This window comes from Musca autumnalis, unplaced genomic scaffold (assembly GCF_047663935.1).
Source record: "Musca autumnalis isolate F117 unplaced genomic scaffold, ASM4766393v1 scaffold_5, whole genome shotgun sequence".
NCBI lineage: Eukaryota > Metazoa > Arthropoda > Insecta > Diptera > Muscidae > Musca > Musca autumnalis.
This window is the reverse complement of record NW_027412088.1, coordinates 49,816,414-49,829,320: the sequence shown is the minus strand read 5'-3', so window position 1 is coordinate 49,829,320 and position 12,907 is coordinate 49,816,414. Positions and strand designations below refer to the sequence as shown.

At 37.4% G+C, this 12,907-nt stretch overlaps 1 protein-coding gene across 1 annotated transcript in view; it reads right to left on the bottom strand.

The window, feature by feature from the left end:
- The window catches only part of LOC141404609 (acyl-coenzyme A oxidase 1-like), a 48,742-nt gene extending 40,768 nt beyond the window's left edge, over nt 1-7,974 (bottom strand). The window contains exons 1-3 of the mRNA XM_073988075.1: nt 7,780-7,974; nt 444-600; nt 88-380 (exon numbers count right to left, since the gene is read on the bottom strand). Coding sequence (XP_073844176.1) covers nt 88-380; nt 444-600; nt 7,780-7,915 — 586 coding nt within the window. The 5' untranslated portion in view covers nt 7,916-7,974. The remainder of the gene's footprint in view (nt 1-87; nt 381-443; nt 601-7,779) is intronic.
- Between the last annotated feature and the right edge of the window lie 4,933 nt (nt 7,975-12,907).

The window sequence follows — 12,907 nt, the reverse complement described above, 5'->3', positions numbered from 1 at the left end:
CACAAACACGGCGACCGGATTGACTCGGAGGAATCTTAATAATTATGTGTTTGTGTTCGCGTAAAAGTTCTCTTTAGTTCAACTTACATCCTCCTGGCCACCACTTGTATGATGTCAATTTTGGTGTATTCAAAATAAATTCTTCTGTTTTGCGATCATAATCGGCACGAGCCTCCAAGCCACGCAAATACGTGCCATGACCCAATTCGGTTTGGGCAAAGGTACCAATAATTTCATTATTATCAGCTCTGCGACCAAATTTTTCATATTGTTCATCGGTACCCTGTTCCTTGAGGGCACGTGTAAACATAAGAATGTGGACACTAAGAGGATTGCCACAAGGTACTAAGGCGGTTATAGATTCATCACCCAATAGAGAACTACAAAAGAAAAAAAATGTTTTTATTGATGTTATTTCGTATGGTATACCATGTTTCACTTACGGATAAATATCCGAACCACCAGGATTGTAACGTTCCTGTAACATTTTCAATTTCTTGGCAGCAGCAATTGTTTGTTGTACCGACATTGTAGCCACATCTTCATACGAGGCAAATTCAATATCCAAGCGATCGCCCACAATTTCGCAGGCCTCTTTTTCTGTAAATAAAGAAAATAGCTGTAGTTTCGAATAGTTTTACGGTTGAGGCTTATTTGATCTCGGCAATGTTTTGGGTCGAAAATATAATAAAGCAAGTAAAAAATATCAGCCGGCTTTGTCGACAGAGATATACACTCAGCCTGTGTGAGTTGCAACTCTCATCTACGGACAGATCGAATTTCATTTATGTCTAGTTCAAATTTTACAATGTGCACAGTTTGGACAAAATCGATGGAGGAGGTCCCCGAAGTAGTGGACCAATATGGTCCATCTTCGAACTTAAACTGAATTTAGAAAAAATATTACGAAGTCCAAAATTTGGTTCGAATCGGTAAATCCTTCGAGAGTTATCGTGCGCACCAGCCAGTCAGATGGACGGACGGACATGGTTAAATCGACTCTAAATTTTCTGAAACGAATTTCGTCCAAACATACTCGAGGTCTGAAATCATTACTATGATGAGGGACATTTTTGGTCGTATCAAAGTGTATATACCCACTTTAGCCTAAAGACTGAGGGTATAAATATTCTGAATTATCTTTTGGGTTCATATTTAAGCAAGTACGGACTTTCTCACGATGCGCTTTCTGAGTTTTCCGAGTATTATTCATGGAATCATGGACTTTCCCGCAAAAATTCAATGTAACTATGACCGAAAGGACTACCTTAAACTGTACTTAATCAACAGTTTTTTGAACTTTTGTGAATGAGGTATCCGAAGGGGTGTACCTATGCAGTTCAACTCACAACTTCCTCTAAGTTTGAAAGAAATATTACGATGCACAAAGTTACTCCCTTCGAAAGTTATCGTTATCGTATTCACCAGCCAGCAAGACAGACCGTCTCTCGGATATGGTTAGATCGACTCCAAATTGTCTTAAGTTATTACATATTTCAATGGGGTGACGTAGGGGATGGAAGATACCAAGGAACGGTCCTGAACGGCTTTACCTTGGCAAAGCCCGGGATTTATTTTGGTCCCTCTTTCATCTCAGATGGACACTGACCTCCACGTGGTGCCACCTGGGAGCTGCCTTTAACACCCGTTAAGTGTAGTGAGTTAACATGTGCCGCGCGTTCACCCATAATAAAGTTAAAAACTTGGGTTTGGGGGTCGGGTTAGTAACCCTCCTCTAGAAAAAGCAGCTATGAAAAAACGAAAGAAAAGAAAAACAACCCCCTCTAAAGTTGACGAACCCCGCAAACGTTTTAAGGACCATGATCTGCGAATCTGCACCTGGAATGTTCGCACTCTTAATAGAGAAGGTGCAGTCTTCGCATTGGCAGACGTACTTGAAAAGTACGAGGCCGATATTACTGCCATACAGGAAATACGATGGATTGGGAAAGGCGTCACAACAACACCTAAAGGTGACGCACTGTATTATAGCTGCCATGACGTAAAGCATGAGTTTGGTTGCGGATTTGTAGTTAGTCGGAGACTAAAACATCTGGTCTCCAGCTTCACCCCAGTAATGAAAAACTCGCTGCAATTCGATTAAAAGCAAAATTCTTCAATATTAGCTTTATTTGCGCTCATGCTCCAACCGAACAGACTAAAATATATTCTACGAGCGTCTAGAAGAAACCTATGACCGTTGTCCTGACCATGACATTAAAATTATTCTAGGCGATTTTAATGCCAAAATTGGAAAGGAGAATATCTTTGGCCCAACAGTCGGGAAATTTAGTCTCCAAAGTGAAACATCTGACAATGGTATTAGGCTGCTGCAAAAACATGGTAGTTAGCAGTACCAGATTTAAGAATCTCGATATTCATAAAGGCACCTGGCTGTCTCCCGATCAAAGAACAAGAAATCATATTAAAATAGACTCGGAGCACCACCTTGTTGCAGCAAAGGTGCATACCAGATTAAACGTAGCAAATACGGTACGAACTGACACAACTCGGAAATTGGAGATCGGTAAGCTGCAATCACAACAGATAGCCACAGAATATTCCACTCAACTGGCCAATTGTTTAATGAAAGCACTCCTTGTCCCGATAACATATCAGCACAATGGCAAATTATTGCCCACTCCCTGCAATCAGCCGCAAAATTCCTACTTGGATAACAGAGACCTCCAGCAAGGAACCCATGGTATGACCAGGAGTGTGCTGCTACTGAAGAGAAAAATGCTACTATACAATCAGCTGCAATCCGTAGCGCACGAGGGAGGTATCGGGAGAAAAGGAGAGAGGAGAAACGTCTTTTCCGCAGGAAAGAATGGGAGATGGAAAAGCGGGAGTGTGAAAAAATCGAGATGTACAGGAGCCAAAATAAAGTCCGTAATTTCTACCAAAGAGTGAAACATCAAACTGATGGATTTGGTACAGCCAAATCCTCCTGTAGGGACCAGCAAGGTAATTTGGTAACTCAGGATATGGAAAGAACATTTTTCAAAACTGTTGGTATCCAATAGTAGCGAAGACGATGATACCACAGATCCAATCCCAGAAGATGATATAGAATGTATACCGCCCGGCCAAGATGAGGTAAAGACAGCAATAAACCGGCTGAAGAATAATAAGGCAGCAGGAGCCGATGGCCTACCAACCGAGCTGTTTAAAACCGGAGGCGACACGCTGATAAGGTGTATTCATCAGCTAGTTAGCACCATCTGGCAGGAAGAACGCGTACCCGACGATTGGAACCTGAGCATCCTGCGCCCGTCCACACGAAACGAGGTAAAACTGTATGCTCTAACTATAGGGCAGTGATGGCAAAAAACACACATTTGCAGATTATAACATGCGCTAGTGTGAGTGGAAACGTAAACAATGCATTAACCGAAAGAATGTGTTTACAGTGTACGAGTGTGTCGTATGCCCGCGGGCATAGGAAAGTTGTTGTTGGTGGCCATCACTGCTATAGGGACATAAGTCTTCTCCCAATTGCCTACAAGATAGTGTCAGGGATAATGTGCAAACGACTAAAGCCTATGGTCAATAAATAATTGGGCCATATCAATGCGGCTTTAGACCTGAAAAATCCACCATTGACCAAATATTTACCCTGCGGCAAATCCTAGAGAATACCCAAGAGATTCAGATCGACACTTACCACCTTTTTGTGGATTACAAGGCAGCCTTCGACAGCCCCCTACGTTCAAAGGTATTCCAAGCCATGTCTGAATTTGGAATCCCCGCAAAGCTCATTCGGCTTTGTAAAATGACTTTAACTGACACTCTATCCTCAGTTAAAATAGGAAAGAACCTCACCGAACAGTTTTATACCAAAAAAGGTTTCAGACAAGCAGACAGCTTCTCGTGTGACCTATTCAACATTTTGCTGGAAAAGGTAATACGAGAGGCAAACGTCAAAAGAAGTGGCACAATCTACACCAATAGCCACATGCTACTTGCTTATGCTGACGATATCGACATCATAGTACGATCAGTAAAAGAAGTATCTGATACCTTTGTGAACATCGAAGGAGAATCTGCTAATGTGGGTCTGGCGGTAAACGGCGAGAAGACCAAGTTGATGGTGTCGACGTGCAATGCGTCCATAGAGCTCGGACCAACTGTTGAAGCTGTCTCCTATAATTTTGAGGTAGTGAAAGACTTCGTCTACCACGGCATCACCGTAAACACAACAACCAACATCAGTTGTGAAATAAAAAGAAAAATTATATTGGCTAACAGATGCTAATCGGCTTAAGTAAACAGTTTAATAACAAAGGCACATATCGCCAAACAAAAGTAACACTTTACAAAACACTGATACTACCCGGCTCCGAAGCATGGGTACTTTCACAAGCGGCCAAGGCAGTGCTTGGTGTGTTTTAGAGAAAAATTCTTCGAAAGATCTACTGACCAATCTGCGTTGATGGTGAATATCGAGGTCGTATGAACCACGAGCTGTATCTGCTATACAACGACATCAGCATAGATAAACGTATCGAGATACAACGATTGCGTAGGCTAGGCCATATCATAAGAATGAACGATGATGAAGCTGCTAAAAAGACGTATAAATACGGGGCACATGACGGTACACGCAGAACTGGCAGACCAAGGAATCGATGGAGAAAACAAGTGGAAGAAGAGATGAAAAGGCGCGGTATTCAAGAGAGCGAAGCAACAAATAGAGAGAATTCTTAGTTCGGCTTATAGAACCAATGTTCTGTAATTGGCCAGCTAAGTTAGTAAGTATTTTCACCCAGGACCTGGCTATCTAGAACTTTTCGTTTCTTATTTCAGGAAGTATGGACTTGCCCACGATGCGGTTTCCTCGTATTATGCCTGGAAGCATTGACGTTTCCACAAAACAATTCAATCTAACTATACCCGAAAGTTAGTCCTTTCGGTAAAGATTCCAAAAATATACTCGAACGAATCAACAATTTCTGAATTTTTGTTTCCAACTTCCTCTAAATTTAACAGAAATATTACGATGTTCTAAGTTGTGGACAAATCGGTTACTCCCTTCGTAAGTTTTTTTTTTATCGTGTTTACCAGCCAGTTAGACAGACCGACGCTCGTATATGGTTAGAATCGACTCCAATTTTTCTAACGTTACTATTTCAATGACGCACATTTCTGATCCAGACAAAGTGTAGTTTCATTAAAATTATTTATTTAGTTACAAAATGTAACAAATATTAGGGCCACAGAAGGAGAATAGAACGCAGAACATTATCGATAGGTCAAAATCGTTGATGGACAAAATCGTATGTATACGGAAAGTTGATGTGATATAATTTGGACCGGGACATCAGTCCCCATATTCATACTTGCATATATTTTCAGAAAGAGTGAGAAAAAACCATGCATGGCTATATTGGATTGTTAAGCAAAATAACTCAACACAGACCAACCAACGGTTGTCTGAGGAGCAAATACTGCTGGCATATTCAAACTTCATAATATTTGTTTTGGAAAACATTGCACCGAATATCGCATAATCGACAAACATTTAATTGTTGACCCCCTATTGAAGTCTATTTTTGTGCCAATCAGTTGGCCGCTCAATTTGATAACATCGAATAAACATTTGCAAAACGAAATGTTTTAGCTGAAAATTTAACCAGCTGTAGATAAGGATTGCGTTTTTTGCAAAAAGTAATAGATGTGTTTTTTTAGGTAGATGTAAAAATTAAAAAAATATTCGGGAACAATATTTATTTTGGTCCTCAAATCAAAAATCAAAATGATTCGAGAGGAGGTCTTAAACTGCACTTTTCCGAAATTTTTTGTGGGAGGTACCCGAAGGAATGAAACGATATAGTCCATATTCGAACTTGATCTAAGTCTGGTAGAAATATAACGATGTGCAAAGTGTGGATCAAATCGAATACTGTCTTCCAGATTTATCGTGTGCATTATTTTATCGAAATGTTTTGAACTGTTGTGTGGCAGGTGCCTGCCTAAAGTAGTTGACCGATATGTCCTATCTTAAAATTTGATTTAAGTTTGCGCAAAATATTACGACTGCAAAATTTTGGATGGAATTGGTTTATCCGCTGGAGAGTTATCGTGCGCTGCGTCTATTACACATGATTTCTTAGCGGGTTTTTATAGTTTTCGGGCCTTTTTCTCAGGAAGTGTAAACTTGTCCCTGAAAAAAACTTGTACCATCGTATTGGGGGCAGCGAATACAATTTGTTACGAGAGGAGGCCTTAAACTGCACTTTTCCGGAATTTTGTGTGGGAGATACTCGAATTAGTGAACCGATATATGTATATTCGAACTTGATGTAAGTCTGGTAGAAATTACAACGGAAAGTATGGACCCTTCGAGAGTTATCGTGCGCATAATTTGAAAGAAAAGTTTGACTTTTTGTGGGGCAGGTATCCAAAGGAGTGGGCCGATGTGGCCCATCTTAGAACTAGAATTAAGTTTGGACAAAATATTATATGTAACTGCCAAATTTTGGACCGAATCGGTTTATCCCTTCGTGGGCTCCATCCACTACACATGATGCCATTGTGGATTTTTAGAGCTTTCGGGCCATTTTCTCAGGAAGTATGGACTTGCCCCTTAAAAAACTTGTACTGTCGTAATGGGGGCAGCAAATGCAAGTTATTACAACAAAAATCAAAACTATTCGAGAGGAGGTCTTAAACCGCATTTTTCCGGAATTTTGTGTGGGAGGTACCCGAAGTAGTGAACCGATATAGTCCATATTCGAACTTGATCTATGCCTGGTAAAAATATTACGATGTGCAGAGTATGGACCAAGCGGTTAGTCCCTTTTAGAGTTATCGCGCGAAAATTTTTTGCGAATAAAAATTGAACTTTTGTAGGGGAGGTAGCCAAGGGAGTGGACCGATATGGCCCATCATCAAACTTATCTTGGTTTGGAAAAAATATTACGAAAGCCAAATTTTGGACCAAATGGGTTAATCCGTTCGAGAGTTATCGTGCTCTCCAGCCAGATAGACAGACGGACGGACGGGGATGGCTAAATCTACTCCAAATTGTCTGAAACGGATTTCGTCCAAACATACTTGGGCTCTAAAACCATTATTTCGATTAGCATAAATGCTGGGGAGACATACCTGAAGGTATGGACCGATAGGCATTATCTTCGAACTTGAACAAAATATTACGAGATGCAAATTTGGAATAAAGCTTTTAATCCGTTCCAGAGTTATATCCTATTCATATTATATCTTTTTGCCGGGTTAACCTTCTTTAGAAGGGTTTATTTGACGTATACCCAATGAAATTGACATTTGAAACCCAGTGGGTTTATTAAATCCGGTTATATGTAAACGTACTACTATCGTGTGCAACAGCCAGGCAGCTAATCTGACAGACTGGTGAGGGCTGTTAAACCGACTCAAAATTACTTAGATTCCAAAACAATTATTTAGTTAGGCAAATTTGTTATCGTAACCTTAAGACTGAGGAGGATATAAACACAAATTGATTTCGGGTGGAAAGTGTCCACTAAATCTGAAAAAATGGCAATATGCACTTTTTGGCAGGTGGGAATACTTAAAATGGTAAGGGAAAATCGCCCGCCCGAATATGTTGATCAATATATTATAAATTATAAACAAACATATATTTCAGAAACATTATGAATACCTATTTTTTTTTAGTAATCACACCGATATAGCGCACACATGAACTTTGACCTAGGGCCAATATGAATGGGAAAGGAATAAAAATAATTAACTTGCTCAGCATGAAAAATTTTACCCTATTTCTACACAACTTACCGATCATTCTTTTCCTCTCCAATTTCTCCTTCGAGCCATAGAGCCAAATTGACATTTCCTCCGGATTGAAACTGGCATTTTTTCGCTCAATGGCAATATCGGGATTAACTGTTTTTGGAATTTCAAATTTCTCCATAACTGTTACTTTCAATTCAAACCAATATACACGACGACGATGCGTTAAATTGCTAAAGACTGAAATATTATTTGCAAATGTTGCTCTATTTTGTTATTTGCAAAAAGTTATTTGTTATTATTTGAACTCAAGAGCTTTGAGTGATTTCGACAATAATAAGAACGCATGACAATTGCAACACATACATACATACAAGCATTGCACCTATTTTTGTCAAAGAAATGAAAGTTCTCTGCCAAATAATATGAGCAAAGATAAGCGACAGTGAGTTGAAATGGTTTGCATTAGACGCACAGTGTTTGGAATTAGACAAAACAAGTAAGATAAGCATTGTTTGACGTTTATGGACTCAAAAACCGGTGAACCGATCTTCGTGAAAATTCGATAGTATATCACTACATGACCTGAAAGTAAAATGGGCTATAAAATTTTTTTAAATTCCGCGTTGATCCGGAGATATATCATAAGAATCGGAGGTACCTCCAAAAAATTTAGATTTTGTATGCAAATATCTGTAGAATGGTAACAGATAATGTCTCCAAATTTTGGATGTGTGAAAGAATATGGTCTAGAAATAAGTTTGCCAATTTAAATTGAAATCAGTTTAGATTTGGATATAGCTCCCATATATATTTTCGGGCGATTTCATGTCTTTTATGCATTAAACACGCTATGTATGTCCAATTTCAATGAAATTTGGAATGTGTGACGGAATTGGTTCAGATTAGAATATAGCTCCCATATATATTTTTGTCCGATTTCATGACTTGATGCACCAAACACGCTATATATATACCCCATTTTAATGAAAGTTGGAATGTGTGACGAAAATTGGCTTACATATAAATGTTGTAAAATATATTTTACCTTATTTGGAATAGCGAAGCGCACCGGGTTCAGCTAGTTTCATATAAACGGGAAACCGCTTGAAGATGTGCAATCCTTTATATACCTAGGTAGCACTATCACAAAAAACGGTGGAAGCCAGACGATATCGAGAACCGTATAAAAAAGGCACAGCATGCTTTTGGACAACTAAAAAACATTTGGACATTCCCATCTAATTTAATTCGAGCCAAGAGTATTTCAGCCTGAGTATTTCAGCCATGTAATACTTCTCTAAAGGTTGTGTCTTAGGTCACGCAGTTTGAACTTGGTGATAAACAGTAGGTCCCATGAATCGGGGTGCACTCATTGATATGAGAGAAGACACTCTTGTGCCTACTAGGATGTTTATGGAACAATTATATTTGATACATTTCTTGATAAAATGGAACGCGTGAACAAAAATGAAAAGAAACTGGTTTTATTAAAAGTCAGTAATGAAAAAAAAAATAAAATAAAATAAAAATAAAAATAAAATGAAAATAAAAATAAACATAAAATATAAATAAATTGAAAACAAAATAAGAATAAAAAAATAAAATAAAATAAAATAGAAAAAAAAATAAAATAAAATAAAGTAAAAAGTCAGGCTTAATACCATAGTCGTTGTTTTAATATTTTATTAAAACATCGCCAATTTTTCCCACTAATAAATTAAAGTTGTTTTAATAAAATATTAAAACAACGACTATGGGATTAAGCCTCCCAAACAAAAAACGCCAACCCTCCTAATAAAATAAAATAAAATAAAACAAAATAAAATAAAATAAAATAAAATAAAATAAAATAAAATAAAATAAAATAAAATAAAATAAAATAAAATAAAATAAAATAAAATAAAATAAAATAAAATAAAATAAAATAAAATAAAATAAAATAAAATAAAATAAAATAAAATAAAATAAAATAAAATAAAATAAAATAAAATAAAATAAAATAAAATAAAATAAAATAAAATAAAATAAAATAAAATAAAATAAAATAAAATAAAATAAAATAAAATAAAATAAAATAAAATAAAATAAAATAAAATAAAATAAAATAAAATAAAATAAAATAAAATAAAATAAAATAAAATAAAATAAAATAAAATAAAATAAAATAAAATAAAATAAAATAAAATAAAATAAAATAAAATAAAATAAAATAAAATAAAATAAAATAAAATAAAATAAAATAAAATAAAATAAAATAAAACAAGTAAAAAAGTATCAGTCGGCTTTGCCGACAGAGATATACCCTCAGCCTGTGTATATTGAAACAATTTTTTTCCAAAAAACGCATGTATTTAGGGAGTTTTAAAAATGTTGGGCGTTTGAACTGACAAAAATGTTGATTAGGATTTAATATCAACAGTTTTGAGGAGGAGATACTAAAAAGAATGGATCTCCAGCCACTACATATGGTACCATAGGGGTTTTTTAGAACCTCAGGGATGTTTGCTCAAGAAGTATGAACTTGCCCCTGAAACAACTTTTACCATCGCAATTGAGGCAGCAATGCAAGTTGCTTCAACAAAAATCAAAGTGATTCGAAAGCAGGTCTTAAAGTGAACATGTATCCGAAATTTTGAGTGGGAGGTACCGGATGGAGTGGACAAATATAGTCCATATTTGAACCTGATCTATATCTGGTAGATATATTAGCATGTGTAAAGTATGGACCAATTCGGCCACTCTCTTCAAGAGTTATCGTACGCACAATTTTTCCGAACATTTTTGAACTTTTGTGGGGGAGGTACCTGAAGGAGTGGACCGATATGGCTTATCTTCGAACTTAAACTATGTTTGGACAAAATATTACTAAGGCCAAACTTTGGACCGAATCGGCAGACCTGTTCGAGAGTTATTTTGCCCTCCAACCTCCTCACACGGTGTCATAGGGGTTTTTTGCAACTTTCAGGCTATTTTCTCAGGAAGTATGGACTTGCCCCTGATGAAACTTATACAGTCGTATGGAGGGCAGTGAATACAAGTTGCTAAAGCAAAAATCAAAGCGATTCGAGAGATGTTCCTAAACTGAACTTTTCCAAAATTTTGTGTGGGAGGTACCCGACGGAGTGGACCGATTGAGTCCATATTAAAACCTTATCTAAGTCTGGTACACGCTCCACGATAGGCAAAGTATAGACCAAATCGGTTACACCCTTCAAGGTTATCGTGCGTACAAATTTTCCGAACATTTTCGAACTTTTGTGGGGGAGGTACCGGAAGGAGTGGACCGATATAGCTCATCTTCGAACTTAAACTAAGTTTGGACAAAATATTACGAAAGCCAAAATTTGAACCGAATCGGTTCATCCCTTCGAGAGTTATCGTGCGCTCCAGCCAGCCAGACAGACAGACAGACAGACGGACGGACATTGCTCAATCGACTCCAAATTGTCTGATACACATTTCGTCCAAACATACTTGGGGTCTAAAACCATTATTTCGATGAGGCACATTTTGCCCGTATGAAAGTGTATATACCCTTCATAGCCTAAAGGCTGAGGGTATAATAAATTAAAACAAGATAAAATAAAATAAAATAAAAGAAAAGAAAAATAGAATTAAAGTAAAAATAAAATGAAAATAAAAAAACTAAAAATAAAAGGAGGGTGTTATTCGGTCATTGAAAGTTCGGAATGGGGTGAGTCGCAGTGAAGTTGGGAGAGGGAAGTTCAGAGGGGGTGGATCCTTTTAATTTCTTGCCATTACCGTGTTTTCAATATTTCCAAACAAAATCTCCCTTCGTAACGTTAAAAAAAAAACTTATTTTAACAATGTACATTGGCAAAGAGAACGTTTACCCCGCAAATTTTAGGCAAACTAATCAAAAACTCAATTTATCATTAGCAACTTACCACTTATCAAAAGAGATGTAAAAGAGTATCGGTCGGCTTTGCCGACAGAGATATACCCTCAGCCTGTGTGGATTGAAATACTTTTTTCCAAAAAAAAAGAAATGTATGGGCGTATGAACCGACAGAAATATGGATTGGATTAAAGCTCAAACATTTGCGGGGGATATCAATAGATAGTGCTTTTGTACCATACTAGCCTACGAAAAGCATAATATCGGCCCACTAGGGAAACCTTCAGTAAAAATGTCCAAAGGATCCTCGAACAGACCCTCAACTACAAAAATGTGTTTAACATTTGTGTGGGTGGTACTTCAAGTATTGGACCGATAGGGCCCAAATTTGAACATAAACTAAGCTTGGACAAAAAATTTCGAGATCGAAAATTTGGACCAAATCGGTTGCTACGTTTGTGAGATATTGCGCTTATCATTTTAGCAAATATTTTCAAACATTTGTGGGAAAGGTACGAGAAGCAGTGGACCTATAAGCACTACCATCGAATTTTATCTAATATTCGAAGAAATATTACGATATCCAAAGTGTGAACGAACGCAGTATTCGGTTCGAGCTCTACAGCCACTACATATGGTGCCACAGGGGTTTTTTTACAACTTTCGGGCTGGTTTCTCAAGGAGTATGGACTTGCCCCTGAACAAACTTCAACTGTCGTAATGAAGCAGCGAATGCAAGTTGCTTCAATAAAAATCAAAATGATTCGAGAACAGGTATTAAAGTGAATTTATCCAAAATTATGTGTAGGAGCTACCCAAAGGAGTGGGCAAATGTATTCCATCTTCAATCCTGATCTATATCTGGTAGATATATTAGCATGTGTAAAGTATGGACCAAATCGGTCACTCCCTTCAAGAGTTATCGTGCGCACAATTTTTCCGAACATTTTTGAACATTTGTGGGGGAGGTACCTGAAGGAGTGGATCGATATGGATTACCTTCGAACTTAAGCTATGTTTGGCCAAATTTTACGAAGGCCAAATTTTGGACCGTATCGGCAAATCCGCTCGAGAGTTATCTTACGCTCCAAACACTACACACGGTGTCATAGGGTTATTTTTGCACCTTGCAGGCTATTTTCTCAGGAAGTATGGACTTGCTCCAGATAAAAGATAAGATAAGAGTAGGATAATGGTCGCAACGATACAATAAACGAATCGGTTGATCGGATGATTAACGAAAAATGTTGAACACTTGTGGAGGAGGTCCCCGAAGTAGTCGTCTTCTATGGCTCATCTTTGAACATGATC